Source organism: Arachis stenosperma, chromosome 8 (genome assembly GCF_014773155.1).
Source record: "Arachis stenosperma cultivar V10309 chromosome 8, arast.V10309.gnm1.PFL2, whole genome shotgun sequence".
In the NCBI taxonomy this organism is placed as follows: Eukaryota; Viridiplantae; Streptophyta; class Magnoliopsida; order Fabales; family Fabaceae; genus Arachis; species Arachis stenosperma.
This window is the reverse complement of record NC_080384.1, coordinates 50,918,914-50,943,050: the sequence shown is the minus strand read 5'-3', so window position 1 is coordinate 50,943,050 and position 24,137 is coordinate 50,918,914. Positions and strand designations below refer to the sequence as shown.

General features: G+C 27.8%; 3 protein-coding genes across 3 annotated transcripts; 1 reads left to right on the top strand and 2 right to left on the bottom strand.

Moving 5' to 3' along the window:
• Positions 1-184: 184 nt before the first annotated feature.
• LOC130944364 (uncharacterized) lies at positions 185-5,287 on the bottom strand. The gene is made up of 12 exons (XM_057872655.1): positions 4,957-5,287; positions 3,943-4,089; positions 3,700-3,814; positions 3,502-3,596; positions 3,294-3,397; positions 2,925-2,962; positions 2,342-2,577; positions 2,080-2,173; positions 1,781-1,971; positions 1,303-1,522; positions 1,016-1,183; positions 185-567 (listed from the first exon to the last, which is right to left on the bottom strand). Exons 1-12 carry the CDS (start codon positions 5,152-5,154, stop codon positions 413-415), a joined length of 1,761 nt encoding a protein of 586 aa, XP_057728638.1. The 5' UTR covers positions 5,155-5,287; the 3' UTR covers positions 185-412.
• An 11,642-nt stretch (positions 5,288-16,929) lies between these two features.
• Positions 16,930-18,772, top strand: LOC130944367 (uncharacterized). The gene is made up of 3 exons (XM_057872657.1): positions 16,930-17,246; positions 17,341-17,490; positions 18,276-18,772. Exons 1-3 carry the CDS (start codon positions 17,073-17,075, stop codon positions 18,417-18,419), a joined length of 468 nt encoding a protein of 155 aa, XP_057728640.1. The 5' UTR covers positions 16,930-17,072; the 3' UTR covers positions 18,420-18,772.
• Positions 18,773-19,341: 569 nt separating this feature from the next.
• LOC130944366 (calcium-dependent protein kinase SK5) lies at positions 19,342-22,388 on the bottom strand. The gene is made up of 7 exons (XM_057872656.1): positions 21,673-22,388; positions 20,969-21,112; positions 20,702-20,854; positions 20,506-20,621; positions 19,994-20,161; positions 19,684-19,908; positions 19,342-19,605 (listed from the first exon to the last, which is right to left on the bottom strand). The coding sequence occupies exons 1-7, from the start codon at positions 22,229-22,231 to the stop codon at positions 19,447-19,449; spliced, it is 1,524 nt and encodes a 507-aa protein (XP_057728639.1). The 5' UTR covers positions 22,232-22,388; the 3' UTR covers positions 19,342-19,446.
• Positions 22,389-24,137: the final 1,749 nt, after the last annotated feature.

Sequence of the window (24,137 nt, the reverse complement as noted above, 5' to 3'; positions counted from 1 at the left end):
GAGGGAGAAGATGGTGGAAGAGTAAGCTACTAATCTAGTTTGGTGTGGCCTAGATGATAATAAAAATGTGCAACACAACTTTCAAAGTTACAATACAAACAATTTAGTAGAAAGATAATTTAATTTTTAAAAAATACACTAGGAAAGTGGTAAAAAAAATACATGTAACCGGTAACATCTGAGATGACAAATATAAATAAATAAAACTAAAGATATTCTTGTTAAGGAAATTCTACTTCACAAAACAAAAACAAAAAGCTGTATAGATACTTCATCCTTCAGTCCTATCTAATAGCAAATGTAAAGCAAAGAAAAAAAATGGGGGAGAAAAATAAATTAGTCCCCATTTGAATTCTGCAGTTTATGGTGTTCACTGTAGAATTCTATCAAAAGTGGCCGACAGGAAACTAAATCAATTGGTTTTCTTCTCTTCTTCCTTTGCAGCAACCACCTCTGAAGATTCCACAGCCTGATCCTCATCCTCGCCTCCAAAACCAAACTCATTTACACGTTTCTTATCCACTGGATAGATCCACCGTTGGTATAAATATATGAGGAAGATGAGATCTGAAATGAAGGAAGGGGTAAAAGATATCAAGTTAATGAAAATAATATTAAGAAAATGACAAGGTCGACATAATTAACATTTGCATGGACCCTAAATAATGAACTAGGATGAACATCAGGCATTGGGCACCATACTAGTAGATTGAACGACAAAAGGCCCCCTATTCTGTCACAGAAAAAGGTTAACCGTTCCCACAGTCATGAAAGGTTAGACAAAGCTGCAATATAGCACAACAAAACAAGTGCTGCCAGACCTATTCTATAAATTTGGTACCACCTCCGAATCTCTAGAAAGGCAAATAGTCGAAGATTGGCATGTCATTTGTAGGAGGAAAGGAAAAGGAAAACAGCAAGGTGTTCTATATTACATGCATATAATCCTAAAGGATATTATGCTTGGTATATGTGGCAGTTGCAGAATAGCATGTGGTCATGATCCCAATCTTACCATCGCGGAAGACAGAGAGACGATGTAGTGTTGGCATTTTGATGACAAAGGCAAAAAGATCATCAATGATGGTATTGAGGAACTTGTAAGTCATTTGTCTCCAAGGTAGATGAGCAACAGATTTAAGCTTGTAGTTGATGAACAACTGAGGGCACATCATAATAAAACCTGCGCCAGTTTCCAGTAGAGATTAGAGATCAAACTTAGACAAGTTATATATATATATATAACTGGTAGTATCTCCTCCAGAATACAATTATAGTTGAATGAACTAGAAGAGTGCTTACCAAACATGTAGACACAGCTTGTGAGTGAAGACAAAATCCAAGAATACCAACTCTTGTGACGCTCATACATCAATGAGTAAATGGAGAAGCCAGCAACAAGGAGAAATAGAACATAGGATAAATACTTCATTGCAATATCATCATACTCCTTTGTCTTGTTCCTTACATATGACTCCCGATCTCGGAGCCTCAACATAGGTATTTTTCCTGTCCTATCAATCTGGAAACAAAGAATAGAATAAATTGCAGATTGCAGAAAACAAACAGCGTTGAAGAACATAAGAGTATTCTCATTCAAACAAAAAGGTCGATAAAACAGTGCCAGTAAGTACTGGTATACATGAAGATACACAGAAGTTAGCTAGAAGTCATTTCTCAGGAATGGCAGTTTTACACGACAATCACAATTATCAAATATGGTGATATACTAAAAAAAAAAAAAAAAAAGAAAACAAAAAAAGAATATCACAGACAATACCTCTATACGCATGGCTTTTCCAATTTTCCAGAACTCAATAACAACGCCAATTCCAGAGCTTGCAAGAATCATCCAGGAGGTGTCATTGTCAAGCAGATAAAGGAAGATAATAAGCTGACAAATAAAGCTCACAACAACTGTCTTTGCAGACAGTCCCTCCATGGATTTATTTTTGTTCCAAAATTGGATATCTGGGAAAAAAGAGAACGGTCAGATGAAAGGCTATGACTCTAACCAAAGTCATCAGAATCTCCTTGATGGAGCAACTTTCCTTAATATTGTGATACAAAATGACTTACCATTCTTGAAAGCCAAGAAGTCAAAAACAGAATGAAGTAAAGATACGATCATCGTAACTCCCAGGAGGTAAGGATTTCCTTCCAAGAATACCCTCTGACGTAAATAAAAACAACTAGTCAAGAAATAGGAAAAACACAGGACTTGCAAATTATTCTCAACATTCAACAAGAAGATTCCAACATATCGATTAACTCTACTAGATATGCCCACATCATGAATTAAATCACACAAAATTTTGCCAAGAATTTCTAGATAACAGACCTTTAATTCATCAGCTTCGCCTTCAAGCATGCTTCCATAATTACGATGAATCTGAAATGACTGGTCGATCTGCATGAATAATTGCCACTTTGTCATACTAATGGGACCAACCTCCAGATTAAGTGGTAACTCAGTTACTGTCTCATTCAAAGCTATCAACTTATCCCTGAGTAACCAGAACTCATTGAAAAAGACAGTTGGATAGTAGTTCCCAGTGAAAGGATCGATATTCATGTCTGGGCATTGTAGTTAAAGAAACTCATACATATGATCAGCTAACTTGCATTTCATAGTTGATGGAACAGAACATGATAGAAGATCAAAACATGAAAGGAGAGTTGGTGCAAACGTATGAATGGGTTAAGATGGAATTTATATTTTAAAATTAAAAGTGAATAGAATACGACCACAGTGACAATAAGCTGTACAAGATCCTCCATCTAGAAGTTCTCCATTATTTTACATTAATGTTGCATATAATATAACCATACTCTATACAGAAGATATAGTATATAAAAACTAGAGCCAAAACAAACTACAATGGCAAGGTAGCGAAAAAGAAATTAACAGAAAACAAGGATACATGGAGCAATGTTTGGTGGTATGCCTGTTTTTGGATACCTGCAAACAGGAAGAGTACAACATTATAAGCAGCGTTAGAAAGAATATCCAACAACAACTGGCTCAGACACTAAAAAGTAAAGGATGATCAGTCATGAGAATGGAATAGAGAGCCATGAAAAGGGTGAATTTCAGTAATTGTCATCCCAAAGTACCCATTGAACTGTTTTATTTAGGATGGAATCATAGTTAAGCAGCTTAATCATCTACAAATTTGAAATGTTCCAATCAGAAAACCTAATTCACCACTAAAAGAAAGGTGACACAAAATTGGATGTTCATTCTTATATTTCCCTCATGCAAAGCTAAGGACCAAAAATAATTGACATACTGTGTGAAGTCAGCAACCAAGTTTATAGTTATATTTGGTTTCCAATATGAAACCCACTCGACAGGGCCTTCATCCTTAGAATCATCTTCGGTATCATCAACCACCTACAATAACCAAAATTGCTATGTATTGAGATCATCGCATAAAATCAGCAAGTGCCATCATGTTAAGCAACACTGAATAATTGAAAAACGAGTTAAGAGCACACCTTGGATGTCGCTTGGCCCTCAGTAGAATCCGGTGAATTCCCCAATAGACTTTTCTTTTTATCTGCTTTTGACTTGGGCAAGTATATCACAACAGCTGAAGCCAATAAAAAATAGTGCTGTCTTGTAAAACCTTAAATTTAAACTAAAAAAAATAACAGAAGTATCAACAAGAAGGGAAAATAAATAAGAAATCATACGATGTGTTCTTCCAAATGCTGCTTGAGGTTGGTATTCTGGATCACTTGGGTCAGGCGAGTATCCAGAATGTGCAAAGAAAACATGAGCATACAGACTCCCATTGTTCTTCAAAGCCTGAAATAAAGAACAAGTCACAACAAAGTCCAATATACTTGGGGAAAACAAAATACTTTTAAACTTTCTTCAGTAATCAGTGAAAGCAAATCATGCACCACAAGAAGTAGCAAGTCAGGAAGTCATACCTCAGATGCGTGATACTTCAAAGTAAGAGTCCTGGTACTCTCAGGTCCCCAAACAGCATATGGAATATTGGTTTCATGCCAAACAAGAGCACTTTCACGACCAAAGTCGTTGAACTTCTCACGCTCAGAGATATATAACCACATGTCCTAAACAAAATCACCATTAAAAAAGAACATTAACAAGTACCAAGACAAGAAGCAATATGACATAGGATTATAGCAAACACTTTGAATTTACTCCATGTCTCCAACAGCAGAACACAGACAGATAAGATAATAATACCCACAAGCTCTAAATTAATTTCCTCCATATCTTTCACCATGAGTTAACCTTTGTAGAATAATAAGCTTTCATAGGCTATGATTGCAATCATTGCATGTAGAAAATAGTGGTTAACGGCAAGAAAAGAGCAGCTATTGTATTCCACTTCACCCCTCAACTTCCCTTTCTGTTCCGTTAGGATCCACTCACTTTCATCATCCATAAAACTCTCAATTTAGCCTTCAGTTTTACCTAGCATCCCTTATTGAGCAATTGTCCTATTTTACATAAAACCCTAATTTTCCCGTACAATTTCTTTTCACATTCAATTATGATTTTTTGCAAGTCTAAATCAGATATTCGGAGTTAGTTGACCATACTCGGACTGATATGATTCAAACCAAATCGGCCAACTACGAAAAAGTGAAGCTCTCTTATTCACAGGTTTTCTCCGTTCACATAAACTGACCCAAAGAGCATACTCGATAGTAAAAAAATCAACCAACCTAAACTGCACAGCGAAACCGTGCAGAAGGAAATTTCAGTTAATAAGAAAACCGAACCTAGAAGTTACAAAATTCATAACTCAGTCTAAGTAACTAAGCACAAAGGGCGCAACCTAAAGAAGGGCACTGAAATTTCCGAAATCGACATAAATCGATTAATCAACGAGCATAACAGTATGGAAGTTAGTGAGAAAAGGTGAAAGACAGAGATCACGAAGAACTGAGAGAGTGAGTGTAAGAACGAACCAGTGGCTGGCCTTTCTGGAAGAGATTGTTGATGAGAGCAGAAGGTTCGGTAGGTTTTTTAGGAGAGAACAGTTTGGAGGCGAAGTACCAGAAAACCGCTATGCGGATAATTCCGGTGAGGCCAAAGCCTCCTTGTTGTTGCTGTTGTCTCCCTTGCGGTGCCTGGCCGCCTTGAGCTGCGGCCGTCGGCGGCGCCATATTCGGCGGAGAGAGGGATAAGGCAGGCGGTGGCGGCGGTAGAATCGAGGATCTAAAAGGAATGAGAAGGATACGACGGAGAGTTAGCTTTTTCGAGTGCGTAACTAAGTGCGGATATTTATAAAGCAAAAAGTTTCTCCCAACTTGCCCTCACTTCACTTGCGCATATATATAAGGTTTGTTTGGCTCATCTTATAAAAAAAATATCTTTTTTTCTAGTCATTTAAAAAAAATTATAAAAAATAAAATAAAAATAATTTTATATTTAAATATTTTGTATAAAATCTTTTTTATTTATTAATTATATTTAGATATAATTATATAAAAAAAATTTATTTTTTACATAAAAAAATCTTTTATAAAATTTCTTTTAAAAAAAATATAAATTATAATTTTTTAAAAAAATATTTTTTATTTTTTTATTATTTTTATTTTTAATTATTAAAAATTTATTAAACACGTTAAAAATTAAAAAAATACTTTTTATTAAAAAAGATTATTTATTAAACACATTAATTTAATTTAATTTTGATTTTCAGTTAAAATAAAATAATTTTACACGTTAATTTAATTGTATAATTACATATTAGTAAAAATAATTATTTTTTATATTAATCGTATAAATAATTTTTAATAAAATTATTAAAGATTATTTTACAAGAAATTCAATATTAAAATTATTTGATATTTTTGTATTTAATATAATAAAAAAATATTTTATTTAAAAAAATATATTTATATTAAAAAAAATTTTAATTTAAATTTTAAAATGTCATTATTTGCCTTACTTGTTTTTAACGAATAAAATGTATTAATATATTAGTGTCATTGTGCACATATACAAACCTAAATTAATAATAAAAATTGATATACAAAAAAAGTAAAATGGACTAATATTAGAATTGATTTATGTATTAATTTTTTTAGATTAAAATATCCGCTTTTAAAATTTTTTAGGACTAATTTAAATAATTATTATATAAAAAATCTGTTGAAATAAAATCTTAAAAATTAATCTAAAAATAATTTTTTTTAAAAAAATTAAAATGTCCACTTTAAAATCATTAGCATTAATTTGGATAATTACTCAAAATTTAAGCATATCTACTTAATATACTAAAAATGGGTTTTCCCCCAACTACTAAAGGTGACGTGTCGATCTCTCATGCCTCCATTTTTTCTCCAAAACGAATAAAATTTTTTTCTATTCTAAATTATTTTATTGTAATTATATTGTAATTAATACTAAATGAATAATATATAATTATACTAATATAATTATACTAATTTAGCAACATATCTTCATTATAATTATATCAAATCAATATTTAATGCACTATTAAACTATTTATCAATTATCAATTAAAAATACTTTTAATAATTTTAATGATAATAATAATATCAATAATAGTAATAATAATAATAATAATAAATCTTTGTTACCCGATTCACGTATATCAAATAATTTTTCTAAATTATTTTATAAAAAATATCTTTAATATAATTATATTGTAATTAATATTTAATGAATAATATATAATTATACTAATTTAGAAACATATCTTCATTATAATGGTATCAAATCAAAATTTAATGCATTATTAAAAAATTACCTTAATAATAGATAATTTACATATTTATTTTTGTTTTACTAAAGTCTATATATAGTGTTTTCCTGTGGTACATGAATTTAAATTTGAGAGTCAATTCATAATTTTATATTTAGTGTTTTTTTTTTACTACTTCATAGAATAAGAATGTATTCTTCGTTTTTTATTGAAGTTGATCCTTTTAAGCACAATTTATAATTTTTTATAATATCATATACTCATTCTATTATATTATTCTTTTGATAATTTTTTATTTGTTGTTACTCTAAGTTATTCTTATCGTCTAATGTTCCAGTTCGATTTTTTTTGCCACAATCATTTACAATGCATCACATCCATGAAATACCTCATCGAGTTGTCTTCACTGATTCGGGTTCCAACTACATGGATGTAAGCGTTTAAAGAAGAGGCAATAATCTCTACTTTACCGAAGGATGGTTGGATCTACTCACCTATTATGACCAACCCAATGGAATGTGGTTAAAGTTAGATTTCTTAGGAGGAACTCGATTTTTGATTGAGGAATTGCATCTGCGAAACTTTATAGGGCAAGTTCAAGTTCCATCCCCTCCATGCTTTTTACGTCTGCCCGAAAATCTTCAAAGTGGAGCACATAATGAAATTGAATTCCCTCATTTTCAGTTCAGTTTTGCTAAATTCGTGACAAATGCAGATATGCAATTTCAATGATTGGTAATATATTTAAATTTTCTTAGTTTAAACTGTTAATTATTAGAATAACTTTTTAACATATTTTAATTTTTTCAGAAATTACTAGCTTTCTTTTGCATGCATGCAATGCCATTGAGGGGAATAAGAGTTAGTTTGGTTTCTCGGTGTGATAATTCTATATCTTGCCACATTGCATAGATAGCGGATGATGAAGCTTATCTAACAAGAAGATGGTCTGATTTTGCACGAATTCTAAATATTGAAACTTACGATATTATTTCAGTTTGTTGTCGTTATAAGAATGATTCTATACTATACGTGACTAAGGACTAGAATAGGTTCAATATTGTTTAGGTAATTTGGTTTTACTATTAGTATTTGATTAAATTATAATTATAGAATTTTAAATTATTGCCTCAATTTATATATTACGATTATTTTTTGTGAATTTTGCTATTTTTAAATAATTTAATAAAATGAAGTAGTGTCAGATATTATTAAGTTTATTTTTATTCTTTATTTCTTTATTTGTATTTTCATTATATTTGACAAAAAATTAACTTATACATATATTAAATCGTTGACCTAAAGATAATTTATTTGCCAATAAAAACATATTTTATTTATAATTGGAATAAAATTTATTTGCCAATAATCGGTGGATAAAATTAAAATTACACCCGTGTCATATAATTATAATTAATTAATTGGTATAAAATGAAATTATACATGTGCCATCAGTAATAATCTAAATAATTATATCTTAACAAAATATAATTTGAAATAATTTATAAACAATTATCTTAACAAAAATAATTATTTAATAATTGATTTAAAAATTAATGCAAAAAATAATTATTAATAATAGTATTATTAACTGGGTAAATAATATAATTTCAAATTATTACTTGAAATATAAATAATATATAAAAATTTATTGAGTAAATCAATGATTTTGCACCTTAATAATTTGACAATTATTACTCAATTAACCAGTTAATTGAATTAGTAATAACAATTTCCAATTTCAAATTTTGTATATTAAGTAGTTATTAAAAACTTGGTAATAACAATTTACACAGAAAAATCATTGATAAATTCAATTAACCATATAGAAGATAATATACTAACAGTTTTAGTATATTATTTATGGCAAGCGAAATTATTTCCTCAGATTTTCTATTAAAATTGAAATTAGTAATAGTTTAAAAAAAGGTTTATTAATAAAATTACTAATAGTCACATTTTTATGCACAAGATATATATTTTCTATATATTATTTAAAAAATATAATGAAACATGAATAATAAATGAGTATGTTATTTCTTCGACTATCTAATTAATGCAAAATCGAGTATCCTTTTTTATTCGATTGAGGTCATATTCTGTTTGGTGAAAGTTTCAATCACCTTAATTAAATCATGTGTTTGTGCCTTAACTTATACAGGTAGTAATATGTTACATATTATTTGGTATATCTAAGTAGTTATTTCTCATAGCGGAGATGTAAAAAATCTTATTAAGATTTATTGCCAAATAATTAGTGAATGAATAATAGTAGATTATATTATTTTGGGAAAGTATTTTCATTATAATTATATCAAATCAATATTTAATTATGATAAAATATGTTAATTATAATTATATTATAGAATTATAATAATTACGATATTTATGTTATATATTTTAATCATTTATGTACGTAAATAATTAAAAATCAAAATATAACTTATAATTACCCGTGCCATGCAAGATTAAATAAGATATATAATAACATAGATAATTTGTTACTTATGCTGATTAAATACAATAAATATATATTAATTTAGTTAAAAAAAATCACTGTCTTCTATGTTTTTCTATTTATTATTTTTAATTCATTAAATCCAATCAATTATAATAAATTAATTATATCAACTAATTAATTCAATTAATTATTTTTTAATTTATTTTTTGAATTCAATAAATCAAATAAAATTAATTATACTAATTATTTGTATTGACTAATTGATTTGATTAATTCTTAAAAATACTTTTATTTAATTTATTTAATTTATTTAAATATAACTAATTAATTATTTAATTTTATTAGGATAAATATCAAATTCTATTTCTAATATAAAAATACAAAATTTTATTCATTCCATTTTTATTTTACCACTATAAAAGACCATATATGCTAGAAGAAAATATCATTCATTTATCAATTACTCTTTCATTGGGTAGCTTTTACAACAATTATTTTTCTTCCTATGAGGCGCCGTCACAAGAAGGCAACTATCATGAACACAAATCAGCACACACTCTTCAACTCCCGTGCTCATCATTTAGAGCAATATATGATATGTTATCCATTAAGCATTTATAGACCATGGTGTTATCATATTTGCATAAATAAATAAAAATTTCATAATTAAGCTTAAGTCATTTATCTATTTGTGTGGTATATTGTAGTGTGAAATTACTTTTTGCTTGTGTTGTACAATGATATTATGGTTTAATTTAAGCTTTTATTTTAGAATTGTGTTATGATTTTATCTCATCCTTTTTTCTTAGATATTAAGTTGATGTATTTTTATTTATTATTATTGAAGCAGATGTGATATAAAATTTGTAAAAAAAAAAAAACTTACATTCAATTTATTTTATTGTAGTCTTCTATTCTTCTATTTTTTATTCTTTTATTCATTTTATTTTCTTTTTAAATATCATATAATTTATTATAATTTATACCAATTAATTAATTATAATTCATTATATCAGTTAGTTTAATTCATTAATTTATAATATACATGATCAAATAGATCATTTGTTACTTATACGTTTATTTTTCTAAAATCTAAATCTGAATAATTATATTTTCAGTTTTTTTATGAACAAAATATTATTAATAATGAATAATAATTAACCATTCATACTTTTAATTAAAGTGTTTGGATGATTTTTATATTTATTAATATTAATTATTGATTATTTTTTCATAAATAAATTATATTATAATTTTATGTTAGTTCATAATTGATTAATGATTAATGTTTATAAAGCTATGTTACTCTAAATTTTATATTTTATAAATATTTTATTTAAATATATTTTTTTAACATAAAAATGTATTATTTTTAATAATATCATAATTTTATATTTTTTAATTATTCTAAATGAATATTTTATCAAATACTAATTAAAGTTATTCTTCCATTTGCTTTTACTAATATATTTTCTAACTATTATATAAAATTAAAATCGTATTAATAAATTTAATATTAAAGTTAATTTGGCTTTTTATTATTTAGAGTGTTTTTCAATCAATAATTTTATACTCTTTACTTTTTTTAGTTTCATTTTGAATTTTAATTTAGTACTCAAAGGTAGTGAAATTCTATTGATACTGAAATAAAGTTACAAAAGGGTCCATAGGGTAGAATAAGTAAAATAATGTGATACCACATTGCAACATTCAAATGAAACAACTTAGGATTTAAAATATTTATCTTTCTCTTTCTCACCGTCTATTATATTATCTATCCTATCATATAAAAATCGAATTTTTACCTTTAATGATAGAATCAACGTAACATGCTTCTGTATTATTTTGTTTAACTCATTAAAGTCAATTCATTATGATGAATTAATTATATCAACTAATTGATTTGAATAGATATTTAAGTATCACACAATTTAAAATTATGTATATTAATTATTTGATTTAATTTTTATGATATATAAATTTAAGGAATAAATTAAAATAAGATAATTTATTACTTATTTAAATTGAATACAACAAATATAAATTAATTTAGTTAAAAATTTACTATTTTCTAATCTTCTATACATAAAAATGACAAAACAAAATTATAAAAATAATCTTTTTATCACTTTTGCTATTTTAATTTTATTTTCTTTGTTTTTTATGTATAATTTTATTTTATATTAACTTTTTTTATTTAATAATAAAATATACTCATATTAGTTCTATCATATAATAATATATTTTTCTCCTATATTAATCAAAAAATTTCAATAGTTATTAACTACATCTAATAGAATGACTGAGAAGTGAGAATTACGAGAAGTTAAACCCAGGTTCAAAATGCAAAACAAAGAAAAGAAAACAGTGAATATATGATTAGAGAAAAATGTATAATAATGACAAAATATACTAAAACTGGATTTTTTCTCCAACTAATAAAAGTGAGGTGTTAATTCCTCATAAATTTATTTTTTCTCTAAAATAAAATCACTATTTTCTTTTCTAAATTTATTTTAAAAAAATATATTTATTATAATTATATTACAATTAACATTTAATGAATAATGTATGATTATACTAATTTAGAGAAATATTTTTATTATAATTATATAAAATCAATATTTAATACATTATCAACTAATAAAAGTGAGTTGTCAATTCCTCATGAATTCATTTTCCCTCCAAAATGAAAGTACTATTCTCTCTTCTAAATTTATTTTAGAAAAATATCTTTATTATAATTATATTACAATATTACAATTAGCATTTAATGAATAATGCATAATTATAATAATTTAAAAAAATAAAATAAACTCCAGTAATTTATCTTCCGACTGCACACGTGTATAGAATAACTTTTAAGAAGGAGTCATGTATAGTAAATACGGTCGATGATTGTAAAACTGTATACTAACATTGATATAATATTATTTTAGGTATATATTTTGCAGGCATCAAAGAAAAGTGTTGAGTTATTTTTTAGTAGATTTAAATTATTCATTGTTTATTAGAGAATTTTGTGCATTAGAATTTTCTAATAATTTATTATTTATTTTGAGCTAATTTTGATATGTTCTTATTTGACAGTAAAACAATATATAAAAATTTGTTAGTGGGTCTAAGTATTATTAAGTTATTTATGGTCACATTGAGTATATATGTTTGATTTATTGAAGAAAGTAGATTACTAAAACTAATTAATAACTATTTAGAGTTAATATATTTAACACTAGCTTAATAAAAAACAAATAATACATAACATGTTATATTTTTATTAATTAAATTATTATAATTTAAATTAATCTTAACAAAATAATTTAAAATTATAATTTTAATCTTATCACGTGCATGGCACGGGTTAATACACTTGAAAATTACTGCACGATGAATGTGGTATATAGAGAAGTTTTTGAGAGCCTATAATAAAAAGGTAATAACAAAATGTCTTACTAAATCTATTTATTTATTAAAATTTATTACTATCACTTAAAATAATTTAGAAATTCTAGGAACTAATAGATGAATTCTTATTGTACATTAATAGTTTGAGAATATTAAAATTATCATAAAAATTCGTATAATTTTATTCTCTTGACAAACAATTTTATAATTACGTTAATCATATAATTTTATATACAAACATTGATACAATGTTATTTCATGTATATATTTTGCAGGTATCAAAGGATAGCATTGAATTGTTATTCAGTAGGTTTAAATTATTTATTGTTTATTACAAAACTTTCTGCATTAGGATTCTCTATCAATTTGTTCTTCATTTTGAGTTGATTTTAATATTTTTTTACTTCACAGTATACCAATATATAAAACTTTGTTGGTAGATTTAAGTACTACTAGATTATTTATGGTCATATTGAGTATATATACCTGATTTATTGAAAAAAGTAGATTAAATAACTATTTTATAGTTAATACAATTAACACTATATTAAGAAAAGAAAAATAACGCATACAAGTTATTTTTTTATTAATTAAATTATTATAATTAAAATAAAATTTAACATAACAACTTAAAATTATAATTTCAATCTTATCACGTGCATGGTACGGGTGATTAAACTTATTCTATTATATAAAAATCAGATGTCTGCACTTAATGATGGAGCTGACGTGGCATGCTCTGGAGAGTGTTTTCCAATTTAATTATTTTAACTCATTCAATACAATTTATTATCATGACTTAATTATATCAGGTAATTGATTTGATTAGATATTTAAATATTAATATAATTTATTATAATATATATTACTTAATTAGTTTTACTACATTAATTTTAATTTGTTATATTAGTTAATTAATTTATTCATTTATAAAGTCTGAAATAAAATAAATAATTTATTGTTTATTCTAATTGAATTCATTAAATTTAATTATACATTATATACGAATTAATAATAATTTGTAAATCACTTTATATTATATATGTATTAAGAAAATATTATATATGTCTTAATGTGTTAATTAAATATTATATACGCACAGAAAAATAAATATAAAGATGATTTATATAATATTAATAATATTATATTAGCACTGTGATTTTTTATTTTGATATCATATAGTATTAATAATGATAATATTATTATATAGTATTATATAAACTTTCTAATATTAGTATAGAAAATTGGAAAATTATTCCTTATGGCAATTATTCTTAGTAAAATTGTGTGTCCTTTATATAGTATTGATAATTGTTGCTTAATTTAAAGTAATTGTATGTTAGTATCTTAAATTTATTTTCAATAATAACTTAAATAGATAAATCTAATTGAATTGAATGATTATATAAAATATTTTATATTATTAATATACTAAAATTAAATTCATTTTTTGGTACAGAATTTTATAGGTAAATTTTATACAAGATTAAGTAATTTTTTATTTTTTTATTTGTTTTATCTATGTTACTTTATTTTATTTTAAGTAGCGTCATATTTACAATTACCGCCAGTATGATATTTTATAAAATATGAAAATTAATTTTTTTATAATTTAAATATCAATGTTTGAATAGAAGAACATAACAGACTCACAATGAGAGAGAGAAAGAGAGAGAGGAAAATTTACATAGAAAAAAGAAACTCGGCATAAGAACGGTGGCGACGGGCTCAACAACGATGATAACGGGATGAGCAGCGATGATGACATAAGCTGTGAACAGTGACGGACCCAGAAAAATTTAGTAATGGGGACAAAAATATAATAAAATTTAGATATAGATATTTTTTTGCTTCCCACGATATTCAACAAGTTAAGGACTAATCCGTCTTGAATTTGAATTCTATTTAAGAATCTACAATTGGCCGGCAACGAGTTGCTATACATACGAGACAGAGTTCGAACCCTCAATACTTATTTAAGTGGACGACTAAGTTGATCACTTGATCAATCTAAATTGGTTTAGATATATTCAAAATTTAAAATTAAAACTATCTAATACATATTGATAAGAACTAGAAATATACACATAATCATTATTATAATATTTAAAATAATAAAAATATAATTTCATACACATAGTATAATATTTAAAATAACAAAAAAATATTTATAAGAATTTTTTTATTTTTAACATGATTAAATATTATTTTTTATATATATTTTTAAACAATTATTTTATTTAATTGTCAAATCTACTTATTATAATTTTTATAGTATAAATAAATTTTTTAACCAAAATAATTACAGTATATTAATATATAGATAATATTTTTTTTATCTTAAACAATTTTTAAAAAATCACTAATAATTTAAGTTGTATTTAATTAGAAAATTAAGTTTTAACTTAATTATTAATTAATTAACTAATATAATATAATTAGTTATCACTAATTTCTGAGTGTATTTATTTATTTTTCATACTAAATCAAATTTAACAATATAATTATTATTATGTGTTAAGTTTAACAAAATATTTTTTAACATAAAATACAAAAGAACTATTTATATTTTATTTTGAGACAAATATAATATAATAAGTGGTATATATGTATATAAGTATTAATTTTTTTCAAAAAAAATTTGTGGGGGGCAAATGCCCCCTTTATATTAAACGTGGGTTCGTCTCTGGCTGTGAAGGAAGATGGGAGTTTTGAATAGGTAAGCGGCGATGGACTCAGCAACAACATGACAGGAGCTATGCGGTTTTTTTTGAAGAAGTCGAGAAGAAGAAGATTTTAGGTGAGGATGATTGAGTTTATCTTGCATGGCTATAGAATATATACTGAAGCTATGAATCATGTGTGATATGAGGCAAATCCTAATTACTAAAAAGTGTTTATATGTATATATTCGGGGTGGGTACACCCTAAACCCGACGATACCTGTCTTAAGCAAAATCTGTCCCGACTCGAGTCAAGTTATTACCCTTTTCATCCAGGTATAAATGGGTCGGGTACCTGCTTATTCGAAAACTCCTGCCAAGTCTAACCATGTATTGATACTCCTTTTATTAAGGGTTTATCGCTAGCCAATAGACAGCTATATACACAAGACGAGATTCTAACTCCTAATAGTTGTTTAAGCAGGCGAGTGAGATGATCACTTAACAAACTCAAATTGATTAAGATAAATACTAATTATTTTTAATATTTTAATATTAAAAATTTTAAGAGTTTGATTTTAATTATAACTTTATAAATATTTATAATAATTATTATATATATTATTTAATTTTTTAATAAAATTTTTAATATAATTTTATGTATTATCCCGTACAAGGTATTTTAATTAGAAATCTAAGTTTTAATTTAATTATTAATTAATTAACTAATATAATAAAATTAATTATTACTATTTTTTGAGTTTATTTACTTATTTTTCATACTAAATCAAATTTAACAATATAATTATTATTATGTGTTAAGTTTAACAAAATATTTTTTAACATAAAATACAAAAGAATTATTTATATTTTATTTTGAGACATATAATATAATAAGTAGTATATATGTATATAAGTATTAATTTTTTTAAAAAAATTTTGTGGGGACAAATGCCCTCTTTATATTTAACGTGGGTTTGTCCCTGGCTGTGAAGGAATATGGGAGTTGTGAAGGGGTAGGCGGCAATTGATTCAGCAACAACAATGACGGGAGCTATGTAGTTTTTTGTGAAGAAGTTGAGAAGAAGAAGATTCTGGGTGAGGATGATTGAGTTTATCTTGCATGGCTATAGAGTATAGACTGAAGCTATGAATCACTGAATCTGTGATTTGAGACAAATCTTAATTCCTAAAAAGTGTTTATATGTATATATTTGGGGCGGAAACACCCTACACCCGATCATGTCCTGTCCTGAGCAAAATCTACCCCGACTCGAATCAAGTTATTACCCTCTCCATCCGGGTATGGACGGGTTGGATACCTGCGTATTCGGAAACTCCTGGCAAGTCTAACCACGTATTGATACTCCATTTATTAAGGGTTTATCGCTAGCCAATGGATTGCTATATACACAAGACGAGATTCTAACTTCTAATAGTTGTTTAAGCGAACGAGTGAGATGATCACTTAACAAACTCAAATTGATTAAGATAAATACTAATTATTTTTAATATTTCAATATTAAAAATTTTGAGAGTTTAATTTTAATTATAACTTTATAAAATATTTATAATAATAACTACTATATATATTATTTAATTTTTAAATAAATTTTTTTATATAATTTTATGTATTATATACACTAGTTTAATTGTATGAAAAGAAAGTTAGTAATAATATGATCGCATGACTTGGTTGACTGAAATGCAAAGACAGACGGAAAATCATAACGGGGGAGGTTGAGGGACAAGAGGAACAAGGAAAACAGTGAGTGTATTCGATAAATCGCATCGCAGAGAAGAAAGAAAGAAAGAAGGAAAATGAACTTGGAATCGGTGAAGAAGTACTTGGAGAAACCAGGAGGTGACACGTCATCGCTTGTTGATGAACTCCCTCCAAGATTCTTGGAACCCTTAGTCATCAATGCACTTCGCATCGATCTCGTTGAACCAGGCCGAGTCCTCTGCTCCATGAAAATCCCTCCTCGTTTACTCGTTCGTTCCTTCGCTCTTATCTCTCAACCCTCAACAATTTCGATTCTATTCTGTTTACTCTCGCAATTTCGCTAATCGCTCTGTTGTTTCTTAGAATTCCGGCAACTCGTTGCACGGCGGCGCCACCGCCACCATGGTGGATGTAGTGGGTTCAGCTGCGATTCCCACCCTAGGGCATATGTCTGGCAGGACTGGGGTTTCTGTGGAGATCAATGTTACATACTTAGATGCTGCATATGCTCATGTTTGTATCTATCTATCTATCATCATTCATTTCTATTTATCTTTACCTTTTCTTTTCTTTTGTGTTCTTTTAGGGGGAAACAAAATGAAATTGGCCGCTATCAATTGTGAAAATATGTGGAATCTTTTGACAAATTCAAGTTGCTTGATTTGCTCTTTGTATAAATTGTTTTGCGGCTGTGACGTGTTTGGTAATGGTTTGCTTTGTTCGGTTTGATGCCTCAAGAAGCTGTTGGAATGGTCCCTTTGGCTTTCATGAATTGATCAACCGTATTGTTGGTTCAAGTGATATTTGAGTCCTATGAAAAAAAGGAGTATATATATATATATATATAGGGAGAGCTTTATTCCCAATATGATATTGGCCTAGCTCAAACTAGAGTACCTATCATTTTTAAAAGAAAAAGGTTTGAATTTATTGTTATTCATCTGAGTGCGGATAGATTGCAGTATGATATGATATCTTTCGCACTTTGTTCGTCTTGCTACCATGAATTTGGTCACTGCTACAGGCTCTATTCAGTCTGATATCTGGTCAAGAAACAAAAATTGGGAGACACTTAAAGATAAAATCTATGATTTTATTTGTTGACACCCTCTTTAAACTATTGCAATTGCTTATGATTTTGTGAACTATGCTCCTTTCTAATTTTGGCATGAATTGATTTAATGTTCAGTATGGATGAAACTTTGTTTTCGATGAGTGGAATGCAGGAATCCTCTTCTTGGTTTATGATATTGGATGTTGTTGATTTCTTTTTTATTTGTGGCCTTTTGTTATGTTAGGAGGAGATTGAGATCGAGGCCAAGACCCTACGTGTAGGAAAGGCAGTAGCTGTTGTTAGTGTCGAGTTCAGGAAGAAAACGACTGGCAAAATTTTTGCGCAGGGGCGTCATACCAAATATCTTCCGCTTGCCAGCAAGATGTGAAGGCAGCAACTATGCTAATGAAATAAGCAGTTCCATGTTGGCTAATATTCGCAACTGGCAAATATACGCATTCGTCACTCCTGATTTAGTTTCTTGCAAATGCTATGGTTGCTACATGTGAGATGTTACCCTGAATGATTTATAAGTTCATATTGATGTGCAGACACAGCTCATCATTGTCACATGAAGTGGCCATAACCAGCTCCTCTTTGTGATTCCATAATTTATATATATTGATTTATAGGAAAGATTTATTTTTGGGTATGTATGAATTCAGGAGCCAGAACTTATGCTAAAAAGATTTATTGGAATCTTGGATCTTATAAAAGCTAAGTGTATATTTTGTTTATCCATTTAGCTGACTCTATTTAGTTTTAAATAAGGTTCATTTGTTGCAGCTGCTTGTGCCTTTACATTTACATTTTAGCCTTCTAAATACCACTTATTTTAGGTCAGTGCCTACTGATGCAACTACAATATCAGACATTACAGTCCTAAATTTTCGATTAGTTACCCAGCAATACTTGACAGATTCATTGGTCCATAGAGGAACACACTGAGGTTGATGACTAATTTCTGCAGATATTCTTCAACAATATAGACAGGAATTGCTCAATGCAAATATTTGGCTTCTCTAAAATAAGGAGATTTGTACAACAAAAAAAGTGAAGGATTAATCAAATCCTTGGATCAATGATAACTTTCATTGTATGTGCGTTCCACGGAATAGTTCTAAAGTGATTAACCTTCCACTTTCTCACTTTCGAAATTCCAAAACTCTTAATTCAAATAGTTAGTCATGTCTTGTGGAAAATATGATAGCTGATTTAATTTAGTCTTCCAATTTATCATTGTTTTTACTTTATATTATTTGTAATTATATCCTTTTAATAGAATTAGCATGTGTTTAGCCTTGTGTACATCTAAAGAAAAACACCTTTATAATAATGGGTTTATTCTCATAAATACAAAATTTGGTTCATGTCACCAAAGTTTTTCATTGTTCAGAATTTTCACCAAACAATTACTAAAGGTAATCATCAGCAGATTGATCAGATCCATCCCTTGGGATTCCCAGAGCATCTCTGAAATTGAGTGTTCTTCTCATAGTTCGCCTTCCGATCGCCCCGCCTGCATTGCCCTTTCTCATCATGGCAGCAAATTCACCATAATCAATTTGTCCATCCTGCATCACAAGTCTTCTATTAATCCCTAGTAATGAATCTGATCTCAATTTATAATTGCAGGATAAAACAATGCTTACATTGTCTTGATCAATTTCCTTGACCATTTCATCAATATGGACATCATCCAAACCAAACTCCTTACAAGCTTGTTGAATCTCATCAATGGTTATGTAGCCACTTCCATCTTTGTCAAAATAAGAGAATGCTGACGACAGGTTCTCCTCTCTCTCAAGCTTATTCAAGTGAACAGTAGCAGCAATGAATTCACCATAATCAATTGTACCACTGTTATCAATATCAGCCTGTTTCATACAACATCATAAGATTATGTCTAATCCTTAACTTGGAATATTGGATTCACTAAACAAATGTTAACATTGATCTTACTGCATCCATAAGATCCTTGATTTCGGATTCCATAAGTTCAGATCCTACTTTCTTTAAACCAACTTTTAGCTCTTCAAATGTTATGGTTCCGCTGTTGTCTGCATCAAGCATCTTAAACAACTCTTTCAGACCACCAATTTCTTCCTCAGAGAGCCTCTCAGCAATAACCTGGAACGAGTAAGCAAAACTTTTGAAATTGTAGAATTAGGATCAGTTTCAAGCTCCTGGTGAAAACAATGAGGTTCTGATAGAGTTCCAAATGTAAGATTTAAGCTGAAAAAGTGAAGCTCTCAAAACTTTTGGTGTCTTACAAATTATAGATTATAGATATAATAATTGTTGCTTGAAATTCAGGCCAAGGCTTTGAAGAAAGTGATCTTAGTTACATTCATTAATTTCTTTCAATTCAATGGAAAGTTTATCTTAGCAAATATAATTAATTACTTTCTCATTCTAACAGGAACAGATTACAGCGTTCTTAGCCTTAACAAGATGTTATAAGAAAGCCTTACGCGCAGCGCCATCTTCTTAAGCTTATTCATTGCGGAGAACTGCTTCAGGCGCGATAAGACAGCAGAATCAAGAGGTTTATCCGGCGCAATATTGTCATCAACGATCCACGGGTGACCTGACACAGAAAAAGATGAGCTATGAGCTGTTTCGTGCAAATCAAGTTGCGTGCTCTTCAAGATTTAATGATAGACTTACAAAGTACTTGGTGAGCTGTGAGCCTTGTTTTTGGATTTCGGTCTAGCATTTTCCGGATTAGATCCTTGGCGCTGCCGGAAATGCTAGGCCATGGCTCAGAGTGGAAATCAAGTTTTCCCATTAAAATCTGCCTGAAGATCCCTTGCTCCGTTTCTGTTGATAAAATAATTTGCATTAGTACTTTTTAAATTTTGGTACTTTCATAATTCTATATCTAGATACAGTTTCGAAATTAATACATATATTTTGGAACAGAGGGAGTAATACCTGCCCAGAATGGTGGCACTCCACTTAGTAAGATGTACAAGATAACGCCGGCACTCCACACGTCTAACTCTGGTCCATAATGTTTGCGCAGGACTTCCGGCGCAACATAGTAAGGGCTTCCAACAACATCAGTAAAAGATTCACCTGAAAAGCACAGACAATCAAATATCATTTTTAAACAGTAAACTATGCCTTAAAGAGATTGAGAAATTTAACTATTTAATTGTCTTCAAGGCAAGGATCTTAAGTTCAAAAGCACTTGAGGATACATACATAGCCATTTTCCAGAGTTGAAATATTCAGATATATATATCTTTCTCAAATTGGTCAGATTCCAATAATTGAAGATCCATAGTTTCAATATTTTCACCATATGGCCATGATATTTAACCAAAATCAATAAGATTTAAAGTCTGATCACACAAATTCAAAGAAGATAGTTAAGGCCATGAGATTTAAGAATAAGGCCAGAGTCATGAAACAACATTTTAAATGAAATCAGACCAATACATCAAATCACAAAAGCATTGTCTGCATTTTCTAGTTCTTAAAAATGTCAAAAACAATCGAATAAACGGGTCACCCTAATCGCGCAACAAAACATTCTTAAACACTTGCTTAAATACTATTGTTTCCTCATTAAGTAGTATCAAGGAGGGATCTATAAGTAACTGAACCAGAAGCTAGAAGCAAAGGAAACAAACCTGGTTTGTAGAACACAGACAAACCAAAATCAGTGGCTTTAAGCTTAGCATCTTCTTCAACACTATCAAACAAGAAATTCTCAGGCTTGAGGTCTCTATGCATGACCCCAAGAGAGTGACAAGACTCAACAACCTCAACAATGGTCTTAATAACCTTTGCAGCCTCTCTCTCACTGTATTGACCCTTCTTCACAATCCTATCAAACAACTCACCACCCTCACAAACCTCCATAACCAAATGAACATTTGAGATGTCCTCATAGGTTCCATGGATCCTCACCACATTAGGGTGCTCGGATAAATGGTGCATTATCTGAACCTCCCTCCAAACATCATCATAATCCTCTTTGCAGAAAAGCTTCTTCTTTGGGATTGATTTGCAGGCATATTTGCATCCTGTTGCTTTGTGTGTGCAAAGGTATGTGGTTCCAAATTGACCTTGACCCAATTTTCTTCCTAGAGTGTAGACTTCATTCAGATTTTTTGTTCTGTAAGGCAAAACCCATGTTGGTTTTGGTGTTAAGGTTGTGTTTTTGGTAGTAGTGTTGGATTTGGCCATTGTTAAATCTTGTTTTATGTGATGTGTTTGATGCTGTTGTTGCAATTTGATGATGGCTACAACACAAAGATGATGATGATGATGATGATGGAAAATAAGATCAAAGATCAAAGAAAGAAACAAGAATGTGTGAACAAAAGACCCTTTTAAGTAGGAAAGACTATAAACCTATGACTGTGTCAATTGTCAAAGATGAGATATGAGTCCACTCTTTTTTGTGTAGCAATAAAGTGCTTTCAACTCTCAACTTTCAACTTTCAACTTCACACACAAGCAAAGATATTTGTTGTTTGAAGCTTTAAAAAAAAATATATGGGTGTGTTTATTTTATTAATACCAAAATTTTATGCTCAAAAAGGCAAAAAGCATTTCCATGAAGCAAAAAAAACAATGAATAAAGAAATCTTTTTCATTCTTGTGATTGAATTATGTGTATCCCTTTTTTATATTACCACTTTTGCTATGGACTTTTGTGCTGTATTAGAAATGGAGATGGGAATTGGGGAGGTTATAAGTGGAATATCTTGGAAACCATAATAAATACAATAATGCTGTTACTTTTTCATCCAAGTGGTGTAAATAAACTATGCTTTGGCTGTTATCTTATTATTACTAAATATTGTAATGGAATTAATAATTTCTAATCTAACTCATTCAGTATCATCTTGAAATGTGTTTCACATTCATGATGAAACGGTATGGTAATTAGTTTATTATATGCAGAGTTTTTTTTTTTTCAAGACTTGCTGATTTTACATAAAAAAAAGTTTCTATTTACATAAAAAATTAGCCACCAAACAAACTATCATATATTTATATATAACATATAGTATTTAATGGGTTATTCCTCTATGAGATTTAAGTATAATTTATCTTTTGTAAATAATTAATATGTATTTTATTTTATATTTGCTTTTTTTTGATAAAAAATTATATCCATTAATTTTTGAACTATTATTTTTCAATAAGATAGATATATGTTTATTGTGTACTTTTATAATTTAATATTTTAAATGTCTTTAATCTTTTAGTGATATTATTTAAAAAAATTATATAAATAAAATTAGGATAATAACTAAATGATAAAAAAAACTTAATTAACAAAATGAGGAGTGAATAATATATTAGAAAAACAAATAAAATTATTTTTATAAAAATAATAGAAAAGTGGCTAAGTAGATACTCGTACCTGTTGAGTCGCTAGTAGTATTTAACTTATTTTTAATGTGTATTTTATATTTTATATTTTAATATATACTTTACATGAAAGACTAGTTTAATAGTTAATTTTTTATGTACATATAATATAGTTGTTTTATATCAAGCTCCATTTGACACGATATGATAATTACCAGTGTATTTTTCGAAAACAAAAGGGTACATTATTTTAAAAAAAAATGATAATACCACTTCTATTTTGATAATATTATTATTTTTTTTATAAATTTATACAAATATATAATAAAAAAATATATGAAAAAATGATATTATAGAAAATAAGAATAATATTATTATTTCTCTAATTTCTATTGTGTAATAATTATATGATAAATTTAAAATTGTGCATTTATTTAATGCATGAAATATTTTTTTTCATATTTTATTTGAATATGAAATATTATTTTTAAATTAAACACTAAATAATTCCTATCATTTAGATGTACCATATAATTATATAGTACATATAAATAATTAAATATTTAATGCATATTACGAGCTATGCGAACATTAACTGTGTATCAAATTAATTAGAAATGCAATGATTTTGTTTTAAAAATGTATATAATAGATCTGTCAAATTTATTCTCTAATAATTTTTTTGAAAGTGTATGAATCAATTGTCTATATATTATTTCGGTAATATTAGAAAGACAAAAAAAATCAGAATTTATCTTATTTAGCATTT

Excerpts from the sequence above, each read along its gene's own strand:
- LOC130944367 (XM_057872657.1), top strand. The coding sequence starts at position 17,073 with ATGAACTTGGAATCGGTGAAGAAGTACTTGGAGAAACCAGGAGGTGAC. Across the intron at positions 17,247-17,340 it reads AAATCCCTCCTCGTTTACTC|AATTCCGGCAACTCGTTGCA; the intron begins GTTCGTTCCTTC and ends GTTGTTTCTTAG. Across the intron at positions 17,491-18,275 it reads TAGATGCTGCATATGCTCAT|GAGGAGATTGAGATCGAGGC; the intron begins GTTTGTATCTAT and ends TTGTTATGTTAG.
- LOC130944364 (XM_057872655.1), bottom strand. The coding sequence starts at position 5,154 with ATGGCGCCGCCGACGGCCGCAGCTCAAGGCGGCCAGGCACCGCAAGGG. Across the intron at positions 4,090-4,956 it reads TCCAGAAAGGCCAGCCACTG|GACATGTGGTTATATATCTC; the intron begins GTTCGTTCTTAC and ends GATTTTGTTTAG. Across the intron at positions 1,523-1,780 it reads GAAAAGCCATGCGTATAGAG|ATTGATAGGACAGGAAAAAT; the intron begins GTATTGTCTGTG and ends CTTTGTTTCCAG.
- LOC130944366 (XM_057872656.1), bottom strand. The coding sequence starts at position 22,231 with ATGGCCAAATCCAACACTACTACCAAAAACACAACCTTAACACCAAAA. Across the intron at positions 20,622-20,701 it reads CACAGCTCACCAAGTACTTT|GTCACCCGTGGATCGTTGAT; the intron begins GTAAGTCTATCA and ends TTTCTGTGTCAG. Across the intron at positions 20,162-20,505 it reads TTAAGAAGATGGCGCTGCGC|GTTATTGCTGAGAGGCTCTC; the intron begins GTAAGGCTTTCT and ends TACTCGTTCCAG.